At 32.4% G+C, this 22129-nt stretch overlaps 1 protein-coding gene across 2 annotated transcripts in view; it reads left to right on the forward strand.

Moving 5' to 3' along the window:
- Positions 1 to 22129, forward strand: part of TRAPPC12 (trafficking protein particle complex subunit 12) — a 132252-nt gene that overhangs the window by 26052 nt on the left and 84071 nt on the right. For both annotated transcript variants that reach the window (XM_051976048.1, XM_051976049.1), the window contains exons 2-3: positions 4209 to 5450; positions 10822 to 10938. In XM_051976048.1, the coding sequence (XP_051832008.1) occupies positions 4215 to 5450; positions 10822 to 10938 (1353 nt within the window). In that variant the 5' untranslated portion in view covers positions 4209 to 4214. The remainder of the gene's footprint in view (positions 1 to 4208; positions 5451 to 10821; positions 10939 to 22129) is intronic.

Genomic DNA, 22129 nt, shown 5'->3' on the forward strand with positions numbered 1-22129 from the left:
CTAGTTAAGCTATAATAAGAACTTTGTTAAGATATGATACCTTAAAACTGCACCAACACTTTAGGAATATCCTCTTTTATCTTCCTTTTCATTCTTATATGAACCTTATAAAGTACTTAATAGAAATATTATTAACCTAAGCATATAGATGAGGAAACAGAAGCTCAAAGTGGTTGTGACATGTCCAGAATCACAAAACTAGTAAATTAGTAGTGACCTTAGAAATCAACCAGTCCAAACATTGCAACTTACAGATGAGGAAATTGAAGCCTCTAGTCCCACAGAGTTAGTAACAGAAGGAAGATTCAAACCCACATCCTCTGATTTTAAGTTTTGTATTCTTTCTTCTGTACTACAGCTCTTAACAAAGCAATTCTCTACAAGAGTCTCCTGACTTGAAGTCCAAGGATACTTCTTTTCTATCCCTGCCCATAGACTTATTACATTTATCTTTAGATTAAAGCAAATTAATGTTTCAGTTTGTCCTTATTTGTATTTTTGTCTACAGGATCATAGTTATAGAGCTAGAATGAATCTTAAAGATCATCATCTCCCATCTTCTCAGATAGATGAGAAAAATGAGGAATAGAAAGGTTAAGTGACTTTTCCAGGATCACACACTTAGCATCTGAGAAAGGATTTGAACCTGAGGTCTTCAATTCCTAAATGTAGTTGCCTGCTTACTATAACACTTAACAACAGATTGAAGCAACAAATTGAATTTGATTTCCAAAGACCAACCTAGCTGTATAGTGGGAAGCTAATCACTAGTTACGTGGCCACCTGGTGATGAATAACCATAATAAATTATGAAACAAAAAAGAATACAAAATGCCCATTGGTTTTATGCAACACCATTCCTTAGATGAAGTAATGGTGATAAAGTTGTGGAAAAGGCCAGAGGATGCTGAGAAGTACACCATTTTTAGGTGATCTACAAATTTTAATTTGCTTACTGGTACTCAAATTATAAACTTCTAGTCCAGTGATTGGTTGAACATATTATTAAAGAAAACCACATATCAGTTTTAATATACTTGTTATAAATGAAACCAGAAGAAAGAAATTTTAGCTAAATGAAAGAATGCACATAGAGTATTCTTTGGAGTGGCAAAGAAAGGAGTTGGCAGAATTGGCTTTATTATATGTCTAAACATAGCAAACAACATAATTTCATGGAAATCATCCCACATTTCAGTGCTCATGAAGAATATTTGTAAAAAGACCATCATGAAAGTAACTTAAGCTTATATACCAAATAAAAGTAAGGGAAATTCTAAGAACCTAAAAAGATCTTGAAAATTAATCAATATGCCTACTGATTCTTGATGATTTCACTGCCAAGTTGGGAATAGATGGATAGAGTGATCTGAATACAGGGAGAATTATATTGAATAGCATAGCTCAAGATTAAAGAATGAAAAAAACCAAAGATTTAATAAACTAAAAAAAGCCTAATGCTTCTTCATCATAATTATTTTTCTAAGGAAAAAAATGGGAGATTCTGGATTTGACCATAGCTAAATAAAATCATGCTCCCCCCCAATTGATTGTAACTTAATAGGAAAAAATTTTTTACTGCATACTGTTAAGCACTAACTTGTTAGAGTAAAAATCAAAATTAGTATAAAGCTAGAAGAAAAATAATTAGAAAATGGTAACACTTTTAATTTAAACAACTTAATTCTGATCTATTTAAACAGTTATTGTTTATGAAAATTGAGTAATTAGTGGACAACAGAAATGACATCATTTTTCATACATTGGTTTAAGTCATGTAGATTGGTTGCTACTACAAGATCATAGAAGTCTAAAAACACCTTTTTCCTTTTGTAATTCAAGTTCCTTAATGTTTTTAAGCACTTATGTATTGGTTTGGGTTTTTTTTTTTTTTAATAAGCTATCCCTCTTATTATCATTTCCCATTGAGCAAATTAAAATAATAAAGCAAAGGGGGAACAAAAGAAAAGTTTTGAATATATAGCTGCAAAGTCTGGCAAAATAAATTTCCTCATCAGCCGTGGCTGAAAATGTATTTCTCTTTCTGGGTTTTACATTGATCTTCTCTCTGTCAAGAGGTAAGTGACATGTTTATTCTTCATAGTTTCAGTTTATCATTTCATTGAACCAAGTTCTAAAATCTTTTAAAGGTATATTATGATGATTCTGTATGCAGAATTTCCTAATTATGCATTAAAAAGTACATTAGTAAGTAAATATTTTAACCTACTTGTCAAGCAGAGACCTCCAGTGTTTCATTTTTAAAATCATGCATAAAAGGGGTGGAGGGGTAGGTGATTCCTATCTCCCTCAATAAAAGAAGCAGTAGAGCTTATGAAGATAAAAGAAATATGACTTGGCAATTGATTGAACATAGAGGTCAAGAGAGAAAAGGTCAAAGACAACTCCAGGATTATGATTCTCAGCAAGTGAGAGAATGAGTGCACCTTCAAACTCTTTCATGGAGAAGTTCTGGAGGAGAGGTAACTTTAGAAAGAAAGTTGCTGAGTTCTGTTTTGGAAATGTTATATTTGAGATGTCAGTGGGTCATCCTGGTACTGGGATTCATGGAAAAGTAAGGTTAGATATCTAATTTTGAGAATCATTTGCAAAGAGGTAATAATTGAATCAATGAGAGCTAATAAAATGCCTCCAAAAAGTATATAAAGAAAGAAAAGGTCATAGGACAGGACTTTTGGAGAACACTGATACTTAAGGTCAACAAAGTTTTTTTGATCCAAGAATGGTAATAGTATGACCCTTAACTTTGATGCTACTTAAAACCATTGCCTTAATTGATGCCCTCCCTATCCCTTGCTTATTCTTTTTTCTTTTTTTGTGCCTAGTCTATTAAATAGCTGCTTCAGTTCTCTCCCCATTCCAGTACATTTAATTTGGTTTCCACATAGCTGCTAAAATAGTTTTCTTTAAGCACAAATTTAACCATGTCCAGTGGCTCCCAGTTGACTCTAGAATTAAATATTCCTGCTGTTTAGCATTTAAAATTCTTCACAACCTAGCCCCAACCTGTCTTTCCAACCTCGGTATATATTTACTCTTTTCCATATTCCACAGTCTAACTGTACTGACCTTACTGTTTTTTGCTCACATTACTCACATCTCCTGTTTCCCTTCCTTTGTTTGACCTTAATACCTAGAATGTACTTCTTCACACGAACTTATAGAATTCCTCAATTCTTTTAAGTCTCACTTCAAACACCACCTGGTACTTCAAGCCTTTCCTGATCCTTCTGGTTGCTTTTACCCTTCTGCCCAATTGCTTTGTATTTATTTTAATAAAAACTTCTATTTATATTTTTTGTCTCCCCTCATAGATTATAAGATCCTTAGTAGTATTGTTTCATTTTTTGACTTTCTATTCCCAGCACATTGCCTAGAATTTAGTATATACTTAATGTTTGGTGATTGAAAATGCAATACTCCTTTCTGTTATTCTCTCCTATCACTCCATCAATAAACCTGCCAGACCATTCTGTATTTATTTTAGATAAGGTTTTTGTTCCATCTTTTCATACCTCTCACTTTCCATTTCTCTTATAATATGGCAAGCCCTCCACCTGCCTTGTAAACCCACATTTCCCTTCTTCAAATATTAGTCCTAATCCTACTTCTTTGCCCTTTAAAGTTTCCCAAATCATGTGATCTCTTAATTTACAGGATTGTTTGCTTTTCAGACTTTGAAATGTTATCACTGCTGTATGACATGTTTTGTTTGTTGTTATTTAGCTTTTCATTTTTTTAATGATGTCATGTTTTTTCCTGACTCCTTCCCTCCCACCCCAAGCAACTCACAAAGTAAGTATCTTACAGATAGATTTCAATAAATAATCTGTTGATAAATTTATTGTTTTTATACCTGAGAATCATATAATTACATATAAAACCTTTCTTCTAATGACAATCATCTAATAAAATGTAAAATCTAAGTTCACATGACATTTTGTCACAACTACACATTTTGATGACTTCTGAGAATAGTATGAGACCTATAATCTATATGCCCTGATATCTCTTGAAATCATAATTCTCTGCCAAAATTATATTTACTGATTAAAAAGATATTTTAAATAATTCTGTGCTAAATATTTGTAGATTAAAAATCTATTTACTCAGCTTTAAGTTATACTGAGTCTTAAAACCCAATTCATAATATTAATTGCACGTTTCCTTTTTTTTTTTTTTTTAAGAATACAATGGAACATATGGAAGGTTCTGATCAAAATATAAATATAAAGGAAGAATCACTTCCAAGTGAAGTGGAAGGTAGAAGTGTAATTCATCATGTTACTGAAGAAGAACAAGGACAACTACTTTTTCATGAAGAAACCATTGATCTTGGTGGTGATGAATTTGGGTCTGAAGAGAATGAAACTATCTCAGAGGATTCAAATAATTTCATAGATAAGCTTAATGAACACATGATGGAAAGTGTGATTATTTCTGATTCTCCCAACAACAGTGAAGATGATACAGGTGAACTTGGTTGCTTGCAGGACATTGTGGAGACTGCAGAAGACAAAAGTGATCATAGTTTGGAACAAGTACTAGATAAAGAAGAGATTGTAACACTGAGTAATGAGAGTGAAACTGATCATGATGATACACCTAAAGACATTTCTGACATGACAAGTGACAGCAGAACATCTTTGAAAGAAGAACTGACTCAAGAAGAAACAAAAGATGAGTCCATGTTTGAAAATGAAGGGACAGTTCAATCAGTTCCAAGTGATAACAAAACTAATCCACAGGAACAGATGTCAGAAATCTCTTCTAATCAGTCGTCTAAAGATGTTCCTATTCCTGTGTGTACTATTTTCAGCCAATCAAATCAAGTTAATTCTCAGCCTCAGTTGTTCCTTCATGATGGATTTGAACCTCAGATGGTGAAATCTCCCAGTTTTAGCAGTGCAAGTGAAACGTCCGCCAAAACCCCACCACAGGTGGTTCAGCCAAGCCCTAGCCTAAGCAAGTTTTTTGGAGATACTGTTAATACTAATTCCTTGGCTTCTGATTTTTTTGATTCATTTACTACTTCCACTTTTATTTCTGTCAGTAATCCTAATGCAGGCACTTCAGTGCCTGAAAAACTATCTTCACTCTCTACCCCAGTGGGAGAGAGTTCTCCTGATTCTGCTGATCCTTCATACTCCATGGGGATTGAAAGATCAGAATCTGGTGTTTCCACAGCATCTCTAGAAACTTCTCAATCTCCAAAGCCATTCTCACAGATCCAGGCTGTGTTTGCAGGGAGTGATGACCCCTTTGCCACAGCTTTGAACATGAGTGAAATAGATCGAAGAAATGATGCCTGGCTTCCCAGTGAGGAAACAAGAAATGTTTTAATTTCTGTAGCAACTCAACAGTATAGCACAGTATTCATAGACAAAGAAAATCTCACCATGCCAGGCTTAAAATTTGATAATATTCAGGTAAGGGTTGACTGTTTATTAGAAGAAGAAAGTTAATTGATTATGCTTTCAAAATGAAATTGAAATTATTACTGTTGATTATTTTCCTTTTGCTGGTGGCAAAAATGATGATGATGAACTTCCTCAAACTTATTAGCAACTTCTCAGTCATACTGTCTGTTGCAGAGTTCATATGCAGAACTACTCTAGTATGGTAGAATTAATCTGGTTTGCTGGTATATTTTTCAAACAGCTAATATCACTTTTAAACCACAGTGAGGCCTTAGATTAGGCCCTTTGTCTCTGAGCTGTTTTAGATCAGCATTTCTGAGTTGCATAAGTATTTTTCATGTCCAGAAGTATTCTGTAGCTAAATTACTTTGGGAAATTGAACTAAAAAATTATTTTACATTTAATTATTTATATAAAATGGTTTTAAAGTATGAACAGCCATTTTTGTAACTTGGAAAATTGAGCATTTGAGAGTGATAAATTATATTTATATTATATTATTGTAATATAATTATTTTTGATGTGCAAATATTATATTTGAAATATTATAATTATTATAATTATATTATATTTTAGAATATTATTATTATATTATATTTAGATTGGATGGAATATTATAATTAGATTTATTGAAGCTGCTTATAGGATACTGGCTTGCTCATCCATCATGAATTGCCTTGGTGTTTATAGCAAGGTAATTTAAGGACAAATACTCCTTTAGACATAATTCCCATAGTCTTAGTAGCTATTTTCCTGTAACAAGATTAAGAGCCATGAGACTCTAGCTGTACTCTGAAAGTTTTCCATTTTATGTCTCTAAGACATTGGCAGAAAGAGTTATGGAATTTGATTTGGGAGAAATCTGCACTCAAATTTGAGTTTCAACATTTAGTCAGTGCAGAATGAAGAGCACATCACAATTACTGAGACTGATCTTCCTCATCTGAAAAATGGGGTTAATAGTACTAATAGGACTACTGCACAGTCTTAAATGAGATAATATATCTCAAGGATTTTTCAAAACTTAAAGTGTTATATTAAATGTTACCTATTATTGTTATCACTGACTCAATATAGATAAGTTAGGAAGTCAGTTAAATAATTACATGTACAAGTATTCAGAATATTCTGGGAATGTGAGTATTCAGAATATTCTGGGAATGTGATGTTCTAAATGAATTAATTTTCTAGGTAGCTTAAGCATAGTCCTATAATCTAGAAAACATTTCATTTTAATCAATTTTGATAGAAATCCTCTTAAAATATATTGAATACCATAGCTCTTTGGAATTTACATAATGCTTTCTTTAAAACAAACATCATTTAACTTTTTCACAGGGGCTGTCATTACGAATTATCAATTATTATGCTTTGGTTTGTGATTTAGTTTGCCCATTCATTCAATTTCTCTAGGCTGCTGAGCTTATTGTGTACTTCTCCTCTTTTTTCTCTTGCTATGATCTTTTTAGTCTTTACTATCTCTTTTTGCTATGGTTGTGCTTTCCATTAGTATTTTCCCCACCCCATTATAATATCTTGTCTCCTATTTCTATTGTTTGCCTACATTAGTTGTAATTTAAGTCAGAACTGAACTTTGCCAGGGGATAACCAAGCATTAGAATTCTCTATCAAATCAAGGTAGATGGAAAATATAAGTGTTTCTACTTCTTTCCTACTAAATAAAATATATAGATACTTTGTGACAGCAGTTTTTGTGCCTTAACAGCTTCTCTGTTTACTTTCAAATGGTCTTACTCCTGTATAAGTATGATTTGCAATCAGTCTGCCATTAACCTATGATGTGTTAGCCTTCCTATAGTCAGAGGTCAGTCATAAGGGAATTGAATTAAATTTTTATTTCCTTTGAATCCCAACATAGCATCTTCTTTTGCTTTTGCAAATCAAAGTGGTTGCTTGGGAAACATCCTGGTAAATAGAAATTTTTAAGAGAACTTTTCCCAAAATAATATCAGCTTTTCACATATAATGAATGTGCTAAATTAACAAATGTTTGCTCATGCAGTATGTGACCCAGCAGCTAGAAAATCACCCTGCATAAGCATTTTTTTTCCCAGATAAAACAAAAGAACTTTTAAGCTACCTTGAATTACAAGAAGTTTACAACTTAAAAGTAGTTTGTTATGCCTTGATTTTTCTGAATATGACGTTTTGAGTTTTCTTTCCAGATTTTCTAGTTTTGGATGACATTTTTACCCTTTTTTTAAGAGCTCCAGAAGTTTGAACTGTTTAACATTGTTCACTTTTAAGTAGCCTTAATGATGATGTAAATTAGAAGAATTTTTAGATAACTAGTTGAAAATTTCATATATTTCTCAGGCAAAAGAGAAACAAATCCTTTTTATCTGACTTTTTCTTCTCTTTAAAAAAAGTAAGAGAACTGGAGCATAGGAGAAAATAATTCATATTTATTTGAAAATAAATAATTGGAGAAATGGCTTATCAGCCTTCTTTACAAAAAAAAAAAAAAGAAAAATGAACACATTTTTTAAAAACAACCAAATTTTGATTTTAAAAATCCTATCATTTTAGAGCTAGAAGAGATGCAATAAGACTCCACACATACATCGGGAACTACCAGTGGATTTTAGGATTTTACCTGCAGGTATTAAGGACTGTCAAAGGGTCTCCTGAATTTCTTTTTTTGAGTTGCCATATTTTCCAAAACATTGGACCCAGTGTGCAGGAGGCCCTGAATGTCAAGGACAAAGAACTTCACCCTTTCTGTTAGCAACATAATTTGTTGTTTGCATTCCAAATTAGATTCCCTGTGTGTCCTTCATAGTCAAGACAGGTACCAATCAGTCTGCACTGTGCTAAGAAACTGCATATGCAACTGAGAACCTTGTAGATTATAGCACCAATTTATCTTTGTAGTATAGCAATTCCTAAGGGAAAAGAATGCAGTTTTTGCCATTGCCTTCCTTCTCCCCTTTGGGAGGGTTTTTGTACTTATCCCACCCTTTTTATAACTTTTCCTCTCCCATGTTAAGTCCCTTTAAGTGAAGATTTGTCTGTCCTACTTCCTTTGTTGAAAATGCAAATTACTGTATGGATTATGAATACTTTGAGTTCCACATGCATGTCCGTTTTTCTTGTAATAAACCTAGTTTTCATCTTAGTTTCATGAAGTTATGGATGTCTATATACACAACTCTAAGCTAGTTACCATTGAACTGCCCCTCTGAGGTTTGCCAGTATTTTCATCGGAACGGAAAGTACAGATGATGGTAGCATTTATTCTTCAGCTCTATTCTGAGACTGATTCTTTTGTTCTTTACTCTTGAGAACTTTATATAAGATTCTTATAATCCCTGGGAATCTCAAGGTTTAGAGAAAATAAAAAATTGTTCTTTCTCCCCCAAGTTTGGTTATCCATTGTGATGCAGTCTGATAGACTGCCAGAACATCAGAACCAGAAGAAACGATAGAGGTCATCAAGTCCATGCCTTTCAATTCACTTAAACCCACATTTATTATATTATTCTATCATAATTATATCATAAGCTTCTCAGTTTCTATCTTTCTCTCTTTTTTAAAAATGTGAGGAAATATGGATTGTCTAAAGGTCACTCATCATGGTTAATAGCATGTCTATGAATAGATATAAACATGGGCCTTTGGAATCACTCAGGAAACTCTGCTTTCAAATCATACTTGCTACATAGTCAGACTACAAAAACTCATCTTCATCAGTAGAAATCATTTCTACACTGGGAGATCAATACAATAATGAACTCATAGGTCCAGGCTCCTTCCTTGCCTCAAAAAGAAAAAAAAAACCCAGCCTGTACTCCAGTATTCAGTCCCTCCTCCTGTCTTTCTTTATCAATTCATTCACATGGAGGTATAATAATTGATAGAACTTAAAGTATTAACTTGCAGTGGGAGAGAATCATTTTAATAAAAAAAAAAACCTAAATCTCAAGACAAAGTAATAAAAATGAAAATGTTACAGTTGCAGGCTTCAGAAGGTAAGTGAAAGGTATTTGAGGAACAGAGAGTGTTTTCTCAGAGAACTAAAAATCATAGCACTTAGTCATTCAGCTAGTATTTTTAAGTAAATAATATGTTCCAGGCATTATGCTAAACACAGAGATAACAAAAGCAAAAAAATAAAATCTTGTTCTCAAGGAGCTCAGAGTCTAATGGGAAAAACAATATCCATACAACTGTATTGTATTTCTGTGTATGTATATATACAGACATATAAATTGAGGTTAAATTGGGGAGAGTCTCAGAAATTAAGGAAGGCTGAGAAAGGATTCTTGCAGCAATTAGAATTTAAGCTGAAATCTGAAGGAAGCCAGGAGATATATATGAGAAAGAAGAGCATTCAGCCAGTGAAAATGTTTGGAGTCAGAGATGGAATTGCAGGATCTATTTCTATCAAATATCAAATAATCAATTAAATCTATCTAATTTGCTCAAATTTATATAACTAGTTACTGGTAGCACTAGAATGGCCATCTCCTAATTCCCAGAGTTACACAGCTAAGCTTAAGGCTGAAATTGAACTCCAGAAACAATACTCCATCTGCTATACTCCCTAAATGCCTATTGACCTTAACTATATAAAGTTTGTAATACAGGATGAAAAATTTCATAAATAAAAAATATGCAATACTGTATAGTCAATATACAATAATTATAGTGCACAGTGTTAATATAATAATAAAGATATAATATACTATTCAAAGCCAGCTAAAGGGAAGGTAATTTTCAACTGGAAAGAACCAAGAAAAGCTTAATGGTAGGGAAATGACTTTTTTGGTCTATTATGAAGGTGGTTCATACTATGCCATTTAAAATGTCTTAAATGTCTAGTACTATTTTATTCATGGGACTATCCCAATGAGGAATTAATGAGTTCAGAACAATTGAATTTTCAGTTAACTTGGAGAATATTTTTAGTTTCAAATTTTGTTTCTAAAATATTTTTATTCACTTGCCCTTGCCTACAGCAAGCATGATCCTTTGGATGTTTCAGTGCCTTGGGGACATGAATGATTTTTCCACAAAACAGATATAGAAATAAGGTGTAGGAAATTAAGCTGAATAGGTACTTGAATCCTGGGCTTACTGAGGAAGGTGTTTTTTGGAAAGAATTTCTGGTACCTTATGTTTTTATAATATCACTTTTTTCCTCAAAGTACTATATAGACTCTTTACCACCTCAAGGAAAATTGAGTTTAATAAGAATTCTATTTAATTTCATTTTATATCTTCTCCTACATCACCTCCCCCCAAATAAAATTTTTGAATGGGAGGAAGTCACATTTTTTATTTATTGAAGGTTTCAATTAGTTGAGTTGGATTGACATTTTCCTATATTACACATTTTTTCTTATGGACATTTTAGGGAGATGCAGTCAAAGATTTGATGCTTCGTTTCCTCGGTGAACAAGCTGCAGCAAAGAGACAAGTTTTGAATGCAAACTCAGTGGAACAATCTTTTGTTGGATTGAAACAGCTAATTGTAAGTAACACAGTGTTTGAAATACTGCATCTGCATATCATTATTTTGTGATATCTTGCCCCACAATACTTTTGAAACCATTTGAGTTATTCAAAACTGTCCAGATAATGGAATAAGACAGTTATATTATCAGATTAACTATGCTTTGTTGCATAAAGTGACAAAGGTATGTACAAATTGATATTAACCCAATTATTTGTATGTTGTGTTTCTCCATTTTAGATTATGTTTTTTGAGGGCAGGGGCTATTTTCATTTTTCTTTGTATCTTTAGTACTTTAACAAAGAATTTAGCATATAGCATTTAATAAACTTTTTATTGATTGAAATTATCTTGAATGAAATAAAATATTTGGTATTGATGTATATTTGACCATCAATATTGCTTGTGATGATTAGTTTATATTGGTATTGTAATGTATCAAAAAAGATAAAATTTTGAGAGAAAGAAAATATTTTATAGATAACTTCTCTTGATTTACTCATTCTTGAATAGAAAACACTAAATATTTGATCATAGAAGATAGAGAGGATAGGAAATGCACTTATGATTTCATTAGTATTTCCTCCTACTAATGGAGGTAGCCAGCTTTTCAACAATTTATAGTCTTAAAGAATTACCTAGATCACAAAGAGATTAAATTATTTTCCCAGGGTCACAGAGCCAATATTTCAGAGGTAGGACTTGGGAACCCAAGTTTTCCTAGCAATGAGGCTGGTTCTCTGCTATACCACACTGTCTCTCTCTGAACAAGGTACATTCTTAAGTAATCTAGATTTTTTTAACTTGTTGGAAAAGACTCAAATAGTAAAACTGCTATATTTTTCTTTCCTTAATTTAAAGTTATGAATGTGGACTAAATTGGTTCTTGCCTACATGTGAATATGTAGGATACAACTTTTTTTGTGTGTGTGTAAGAAAAGGTCTATACATTTATATCAGTACCAGCTTTACATTGATAAAAGATATGTCTCTTTGGGTAGAATATATGAGAGTATGTTACATTCTTGAAAAAAATTAAGTATTCTGTATGTCTCTATAATAGAAATTGGAGGTACCTGAACTCAAACTCTTAAAATACAGCCTTTATTTTGGCTATTTTTTCAGCCCTCATTTTTGGGCCAATATGAATCAAACTGGTAGTGGATGTAATTTGTTTATGTTCTTTAATATCTATCCCAATGTTTTGTTGCCAAATAATCAAACTGAATTTGGACAAAGAATCCAAATGTGGTTTATTTTTGAGGAGAGGTTTTTTCTTAGTGGTTCTTTTGTTTTGTTTTATTTGTAATCCTGTTCCTAGCTCCTCTTTCCCTTCCCATTTACAGCCCTTAGTTTGAGAAAAGAGAAAAATAAACCTTTGTTATAAATATTATACTCATTTTCTCATATCAGTTATGTCTTAGAATTTATGTCTCGTTCTGTAGCTTGAGTATATCATTTCTCAGAAAACAGCTAGCATCCTTCATTATTAAAACTTTGGAACCATGGGTTGGTCATTGTATTTTCAGAGTTAACTCTTTCAGAATTATTTGTCTTTATAAAGTTGTGATTGTATAAATAGTTCTCTTCATTTTGGGTCAGTTCATACAAATCTTGCCTTGTTTTTCTCAAGCCTTTTTGTCATTTCTTAGGATAGTAATATTACATAATATATTTAGCCATTTTCTTTTTCTATTTTTTCTTCTTTTTTTTTTTTTTTTTTTTACAAGTTATATGCATGGGTAATTTTACATAATTGACAATTGCCAAACCTTTTGTTGCAATTTTTCCCCTCCTTCCCCCCACCCTCTCCCTCAAATGGCAGGATGACTGATACATGTTAAATATGTTAAAATATAAATTAAATACAAAATAAGTATACATGTCCAAACCATTATTTTGCTGTACAAAAAGGATCAGACTGCAATAGTGTACCATTAACCTGTGAAGGAAATAAAAAATGCAGGTGGACAAAAATATAGGGATTGGGAATTCTATGTAACGATTCTTAGTCATCTCCCGGAGTTCTTTTGCTGGATATAGCTGGTTCAGTTCATTACTGCTCCATTGGAACTGATTTGGTTCATCTCATTGCTGAAGATGGCTAGGTCCATCAGAATTGATCATCATATAGTATCGTTGTTGAAGTAAATAATGATCTCCTGGTCCTGCTCATTTCACTCAGCATCTGTTCAGGTAAGACTCTCCAGGCTTCTCTGAAATCATCCTGTTGGTCATTTCTTACCGAACAATAATATTCCATAATATTCATATACCATAATTTATTCAGCCATTCTCCAATTGATGGGCATCTACTAAGTTTTCAATTTCTGGCCACTACAAAGAGACCTGTCACAAACATTCATGCACATACAGGTCCCTTTCCTTTCTTTAAAATCTCTTTGGGATATAAGCCCAGTAGTAACACTGCTGGGATCAAAGAGTATGCCCCGTTTGATAACTTTTTGAGAATAGATCCAAATTGCTCTCCAGAATGGTTGGATCCATTCACAGTTCCACCAACAATGTATCAGTGTCCTAGTTTTCTCACATTTGCTCCAACATTCCTCATTATCTTTCTCTGTCATTCTAGCCAATCTGATAGGTGTGTAGTGGTATCTCAGAGTTGTCTCAATTTGCATTTCTTTGATTGATAATGATTTGGAGCATCTTTTCATATGGCTTGTTTAGCCATTTTCTAACTGATTCCCTTAGCTTCCAGTTGTTTGCTACAACAAAGAGAACTGCTATAAATTTTGTTGTGGTTTAGTCATTTTCAGTTGTGCTTGATTCTTTGTAATCCCTTTTGGGGGTTTTCTTGACAGAGATACTGAATGGTTGATTTTTTCCTTCTCCAGCTTATTTGACAGGTGAGGAACTTGTGGCAAACCAGGTTTAAATGATTCACAGGGTCAAATAGCTAGTAGGTGTGTGAGACAAGATTTGAATTCAGGTCCTCCTGACTCCAATCACTATTATTTAGCTTCTCTTGCTCTAAATACTTTTGTACTTATTTGCCATTTTCTTCCCTCTTTAATGTTTGAGAATTAGATTCCAAATGATCTGATATCATAAGCTATCACAACCATATTCCAGTTTTATCATTCCAACCTCATTGTACATTATTCCCCATAGAGTGCAATATGTACTGCTGATCTCTATGTTCCTCATGGGCAACATTCTACCTCCTTTTACTTTGCTTTTTTACATGGGCTAAATCCCCACCTAAAACATATTCCCTCCTCACCTGTGCCTTCTACAGGCAGCATATTCATAGGATTCTGTGAAGCCTTTACACAATCCTCTTAACCACTGGTGTCTTCTTTTTCAAGCTCTAGCTTATATCTTCCTTGTATTTAACTACTTGTATATATTTGTATTCATTCTCATTGTACTTATCCCATATGTACATACCTGTCCTTATCTCCTCAATTAGAATATAAGTGCCTTGAGCATAGGAATTGTTTTATTTGTTGTATTTGTATCCCTAGTACCAATCACAGTACTTGACTGTGATTAATTGAGTTAATAAAAGATTTAACTTAATATCAAGGCTTACTTTTTTATTCGATTTTGTATTTGATTTAAATAGAACTTTGGTTGCAGGAGCATTAAGAGCTCATTGGGTTAAACATAGTTTACTCAGTATTTTCACAGATTTTTTTCCTTAATGTTAATTTAGTTTGGTTTTATTATTAATAATGACATTGTGGGAATCAGTTTTTTTCTTTGTACAAATGATTCACAGTAAAGTCCCTAATAAGACTACAAGATTTCTCACCCTTTTCTTCTTCCACATTAGAGATTTAGTACTAAGAATGAATACAAGTACTAAGTTGAATGCTTTCAACACTTAAACCTAAAAATATCCTCATTTAGGTATAGTTTTGTGACCTCTGAGCTACCTTTGGAAGATTACTTGGTGACTTTCCAGGTTTTAGAATGTAGTCAATGGTCCATCTGCTTAAGTGAGTTGACTGCCCAGAGAATCTGGTGATCATTGTTGATCTTAATTTACAAGACCCTTTCAAGGTAATGTAAACATAGGTTGAATAATTTTCAGGAATTTTCAGCCAAGGATAACCCTTCACAGATGACTACAACTCAAAATCTTTCCCTATTGATTTTGTATCTGTTTTTCTCTTTTTGTGTTTTAAATTTAGTGAATTTTACCTCTTCTCTCTAATAGTTGTGACAACTGCAAAACTTTTTTGTTTTATTTTAGAAGTAGCTCCTCCTATCTTTCATCATAAAACCTATCTCATCACCAATCCCTATGCTTTCTTTTTCCCAGTTTTTGTCTCTCCAGATACCTTTGAGAACATTTTGATAAGCATTAATAGAAAAATGAACACTTAAGTATGTTGAATTTAGTCCCCATTCTAAGACTATGTATGAGTTATATTTTTGTATACATAAATGACTTGAAATATATCTCACTTGTCAGTAAGGAGTTGCTTTTTCTCATTGTGTTAGTGGTTTTCTATATGCTTCTACTTTTCTGAGTCCCAAATGGGAGATTCAACCCCCTTGATTTTGACCACACTATAACAAGTCTTCTCCATTTAATTTAGTCAACAGTAATAGTAGTCTGAGAATGTAAAATTTTAAATTGTTTGAGTTTAGTGACTCACCTACCTTATTATAAAAGCAAATGATGGAGCAGCTAGTTGGTATAGTGGATAGAGCATCAGCCCTGAAGACAGGAGGGCCTGAATTCCAATCTGGCTTCAGACACTTAATAGTTCCTGGCTGTATGACCTGGGCAAGTCCCAATTGCCTCAGCAAAATAATTAATTAAATAAATAAATGAATAAATAAATAAAATAATAATGATTTACTTTATAACGCCACATAAGAATTTGAGGTCATTTTTATTAAAAAAATTACTTTTCCTAGGGATCTTCTTTGTTGATAGATAAGACAGCATGCTCTTGTATTAGTGCCTAAATTTGAAATTTGGAAACCCAAATACACACGTGCATTTTCATCTCCGGATGTGCCCAAAATAAAAATTTTTGCTGTTGACACCTAAAACTTAGTTACCTAGAATTAACTGAATAGGAAATAATAGTAATTAGGAATCCTTTTTAAAATTGTCTTCATCTTTTTTTATTCTGATCCAAGTTTGTTTTTTTGTTCCAATCTTTTTTTCCCCCCAATCTTTATGGAGAATAAACTTTACTATTTTGGGGGTTATTTTTCTTAGATTTTCCTCTTAATTTTATATATTTATATATATCTTGTATGTACCACACAGATACTTATATACATACATATATATATATATATAAAATGTTAAATTTTTTTAAATGCATGGAAAATGTATTACTTTTAGGTATCTCTAAAAATAAAAATGTGAATGCAAGTTATATACAAAATTAGCATTAAAGGTGTTAAAGTAGACAAAAGTTTCAGCTAAAAAGAGAATCCTATTTATGAAACTTAGCAGAATCAAGTTAAATTCAACCACGAGCAAAGAGAATCCCAGAGATACCTTACATGAATAAGACCCTTTCTTAGATCTCATAGGGTTGCTAGTAATATTAGTACAGTTAAGAAAAGCCCTAGATTTTAGTCAAATGGACTTTCTGAGACAAGGGTTTTGTTCATTTGGGTCTTCCTCCAGGCTTCTTTCCACAAGTTTTTCCCTTGAGCTGCAGTAAGATATGAAGAAGCCCTGGAGAGTTATTCTTTAACTAATGAACTCAGACTTGTAGTCTCAGTTTTTTATTTCCTCTTTCTGTAAGTACATGACTTTCACTATTTGTAGGAGAAACAATTATTTACTTCCTTTTCATTCTCTCCTTCCCTTCTGTTTGTTTTTGTGTTCTTCCCTGCTCCCTTTCCACAAAAAAAAAAAAAAAAAAAAAAAAAAAAAAAAATTCATTAACAAGATGATATATATGAATGAAAAGCATACTTTAAGGACAGCTATGTGATGCAGTGGATAGAACATCTGTCTTGAAGTCAGGAGGACTTAAATGCAGTTCAATCCAGCTTCAGATACTTAACACTTAATAGATGTGATCCTGGGCAAACCACTTAACCGCAATTGCTTCATCCAAGAAAAAAAAAAAAAGGCATTCATTAAGCATGTGTGCCATATGTATTTAGAGGAAAGACAATAGGAGTTTGATGTTCTACTTTTCCTTTTCCAATTAGGATTTTGATACTATCATCCTAGAAAAATTCAGACCTACCTGGTGACAAATAAAGAAAATTAGGCATTTATTCAACATCAAGGAATTATAGTTTAGAGCTGCATACTGCCCTATTTAGAAAAATATCCCAGAGGAAACACACACATAAACACACACACACACACACACACAGAAAGCAAATATTTCAGTCATTGTTATAATTTGCATTTTAATACTTTTCAAATGACCTTTATATCAATATCTTTTTTTACAACTAACATTGATTTTAACACTAAAAACTACAAGTGAGAATGAATGAGGGTGCTAAGTGGATAGAGAGCCCCTCCTCTGGAATCTGGAGGACTTATATTCAAATCTTGTCTCAGATTCTTAACATTTAACTAGCTATGGGACCTCAGGAAAGTTACTTAACTTTGCCTCACAAAAAACTAGGTAGGAAGGAAGGAAGGAGCATTTATTAATTCCTATTGTGTGCTTAGTGTTATGTTAACTACTGAGATGAAGCAAGACAGTTTTTGCTTCAAGGAACTTATATTCTTTTTTGTTCTTTTTTGTTCTTATTTTAGCATTCATTTTTGAGATATTGAGTTCAAAATTTTTCTCTCTTCCTCCCCTATTCACTTCCTAAAATGATAAGCAATTTGACATAGGGTATACTTGTGCTATCATGAGAAACATATTTCCATATTAGTCACAGTTGTGAAATAAGTATCAAAAGGGGAAAAAAATGAAAAAGAATAAAGTAAATGAAAAGGTATTCTTCAGTTTTGTATTTGCTCTCATTTTTTAAGTACTTCTATTTAAAAAATTTTAAAGTAAAATCGTATTTTTAATAGCATTAATATAACATTTTAAAGTTTACAAAGCATTTTGTATACTATCTCATTTGCTTCTGACAAACAGTCCTGTGAAGTAGAATTTTTAATATTTTACAGGTGAGGAAACCAAGATTCCATAAAGGCAGTGCCCCCAAAATTCATCTCTGAAAAGATGATGTTCTTAGAGTTGCCTATAGTTCAGATAAGAAGTCCAGAGAAAGCCATATAAAGAAAACCAGACCCTAAGGTATAACAATTCTGGCACCTTCTTTGAATATTATTCCCAATTAAAATCAATAGAAATTATATTGATAATTTAACCAAAAGTTTATACTCAAATATTTCTTGATTCAGTGACTAGAATTACAAATAGAAATGACTAAGTATAGAGCCTTGTAGATACTGATTATAAAAACTGACTTCAACAAATGATATGGATTTCAGATAGCACTTCAAGAAGAACAATATAAAGTTTTAGAGTACGGTTGCATCTGAGTTGTTTCATTCAAACTTCACTTTCAGTTTCCCTCTTCTCCATTGAAAGTTACTTGATAATAAAGGCTATAGAATGAAGGTTTTAGGAATCTTTGGCTTCTTCCCTTAATATTGCAAATGAGATCCTCAGATAGTGAACACTAACCTTTGAATAAATACTATAAACTGTTGCTGAATTTTAAAATATCAATCAACAGTGTAATCATTATAGGGGTGTAAATAGGTATAATACTTGAACCCATTAAAAATTTCACTCCAGAAACTCAAAATATTAACTCCTTTGACAAAGTGCAATAACACTAGGTTTCCTAAGAAATGAATTAATCATCTCTGGGAATTTATATGAAGGCTTTTCAAAGACTATTGTGAAAATGGGTAGTAAATGGGAACATAGGTTTCCCTATGATTTCTTCTGATGAAGAATTAGATATATTGACTTTGATAAATGCAATGAATACTTTTCTTTTTTATCTGTATTAAATGCCTATTTTTTGGATACTCTAAGCGTTCGTCAACAATGACTTGTGAATTTTGTCAATTATGTATTATATAATCATGACAGAGTGAAAAGGACTTTTATAAACTTGTCCCCCTTTTTTTAACTTTATGTTTTATTTAATCATAAATCACAAACCTAATGTTGCTTTTTGCTTTTAGTATTTCCTTTAGATGTAATCCAATCCATATCATTTAATTTTCTAAAAGGTCGATAGGACAGTGATAAAATACAATGATCTTCCTTTATCATTGACTATAAGCAAAAAAAATTTTTTTTGGAATGCTATCTCCACACTAAGGCCTTTTTTAGATATTATGATTGATTTATTTTATTTTTCATATTTTTATTCTCTCTCTAAAAGGAAACTTTTGTACTTCTTATTTTGTGATCTGAAACAAACTCTATTCTTTCAGAATGCTTTAGTTTGGGTTATTATTATGTCCCTTCCAAGCAGTAGTTAGATAGGTAGGTTAGGTAGATAGGTAGATAGGTAGATATTAGGTAGTAAGTAGATAGGTAGAAAAGAAAGAAGGAAAGAAGGAAGATAGATAGGTATCTTTTTCATGTTTTTCATTGTTTTCAATTGTTACAAGCAAATTTAACATTGGTTTTGTCAATGTAATTGGAACCATTGCTTTTTCAAGTTTGTTATATTTGAGAAAGAGAAACACAAGTTTAAATTGTTTTTTCCCGTTGTTAATGCCCTCTGGGAATCAGTATTTTCCCTTTGACATATAAAATACCAGTTACAAAAACAGGTACTGATACTCTGATCATTTTTTAAATAATAGCTGTCTATTTTTCAAAATACATGAAAAGATAGCCTTCAATATTCACCCTTGCAAAACCTTTTGTTCCAGATTTTTCTCCTTTTCCCCTTCCCCTAGGTAGCAAGTAATCCAATATAGGATAAACACGTGCAGTTCTTCCAAATATATTTCCACATTTATCATACTGATACAAGAAAAATCAGATCAAAAAGGGGGGGGGTGGGAAATGAGAAAAAACAAACAAGCAAACAACAACAAAATGATGAAAATAATTTGTGATTCACATTCAGTCCCCATAGTCCTTTCTCTGGATACAGAGGTTCTCTTCATCAAAAGTCTGTGGAATTAGTCATCTCTAAAATGAGAATGTTAGAAAATGACAAAGCCTTTGAGTTTTCTGCCAGATCTAAAGTTTATGACTACTCTCCAATTCAGTGACTCAAGTTGTTTCTGAGAATTAGCTAGTTTAAAATATAAATTTAGTTTTAAAAGACTACATTCCAACTATAGTCTAATCAATATTAATCAGATGGGAAATTGCATAGCTTAACACTGGCACATTTAGTCAACAATGGCAATTATGCAAGTAAATATTTTGTGTTCTGGTATCTATGAAAAAATGATATTATGGGACACTGCAATAGGGGAAGACAAATCACAAATTTCTTTTTAGGTTTCACATTTAATAAAAATGAATAATTAAAATAGTAGTTTCCTGCTTTGTTTTTAATAGCATGATGATTTGGTATCAGATCTAAATACATTTAGCATGTGAAAGCTAAGAATTAGCAACTTTTAGAATCTATTTTATTAGTATTAATCTTTTATAAAGCACCTCATATTTCCAAAATGCTAAGGAATAATAGTTTTTTATATTTTTGTGTATTAGCAATATTTCAAAAAGTTGATATAATATACTTATAGAAAAATCAGTGACCAGTTTTTTTCTAGTTGTATGTTTCTTTACCCAAATAAGCTTGCCCTTGAAGTTTGCCAAATATATGATAAGTTGAATTTTCTGAGAGCTGAACAAGAATTTAGTAAATGCCTACTGTGTTCAAATATGGTATTTTGTTGGTATATAAAGACCAAAACAAAATCATTTGTACCCTTAAAGAGCATACAGCCTCCTGAATGGATTAGTCACAACTCTGCCAATAATAATTAATATACCTGGCTTCCCAAAGCGCTTCCAATCAATATTGCTAAGCCAGAGAGAGTCTATATTTTATCCTTAAGGCCAATAAAGCTAACTTGAATAAGAAAATCACATGCTCCTTGTTTTGTAAGAGCTCATTTGTGGGAATTAAAATGTATGAGAGTTTGGCTTCAGGATGAACAGAAAGGCTAATGATTTACAAAGACAGACCCAAAACATGGTACCTGACCTCAAGATGCTCAGAATCAAGTGGAAAACATGCAGACAACAATATACACACAATAGATAGGGTGTGTGTGTGTGTGTGTGTGTGTGTGTGTGTGTGTGTGTGTGTGTGTATGTGTGTAAAATAGGAGGCAATCTCAGAGAAGAGGTACTAGCAGTGGTGAGGGGGGAAATACAAGTATCTCTTGTTTAATCTGAGAGATTTAATCTGAGTTTTGAGGGAAGTCAAGAGATAGAGGTGAGAAGGGAAAACATTTCAGGCTTGGGAAAGATAATGGATTCTATTATGGATGTATTGAGCTTGAAGTACCTATAACACATCCAGATAGAAATGGTTGGTAAGCAGTTGGTGATATAGAACTGAAGCTCAGCAAAATACTGGGGACTAGATATGTAGATCTTGAAGTTATCCGCCTGGAAATGTTACACGTAATCTTAATTTCACCAATTGGCTATAAAAAGACAACAGAAAAAAGTTTTTGTATATTTATACAGGCATCTGGTAACGCTATGGATAGAACCCTATAATAGAGTCAAGAAGACCTGAATTAAAATCTAGTCTCATATACTATCTTATGTGACTCTGGGCAAATCATTTGAACTCTGTGAGCCTTAGTTTTCTTAATTGTAAAATGGACATAATACCTACTTCACAAAGTTATTGTAAGGATCAAGTGAGATAATATTTATAAAAAGTGCTTTTCAATCTTCCTTCTTCCATTTCAACTCCTGATGCCGCTTGTTTTTTCACTGTTTATCCAAAATTAAATAGCAATAACAATAATAAATTACATAAAATGTTGATTGACTAAACTTAGTGGATTACCCATTCCATTAGATATCTGTTTTGATAATAGGTCTTAAGACTAAAGCTAAAAGAGATCTCAGAATATCTAGTATACCATATGATTTTACAGATGAGGAAACAGGTCCTCAGAAGCTAAGTGACTTGCTTAAGCTATTCTTTGTCCATTTGTCTTTCTGTGTGGATTGTTAGTAGTCATTTATCTGACTGAGAAGACTCTAAGCAATCTTGATACATCTCCATTATGATTTCCACAAAGAAAGCAGTTTCTAGG

Source organism: Antechinus flavipes, chromosome 2 (assembly GCF_016432865.1).
Source record: "Antechinus flavipes isolate AdamAnt ecotype Samford, QLD, Australia chromosome 2, AdamAnt_v2, whole genome shotgun sequence".
Taxonomy (NCBI): Eukaryota; Metazoa; Chordata; class Mammalia; order Dasyuromorphia; family Dasyuridae; genus Antechinus; species Antechinus flavipes.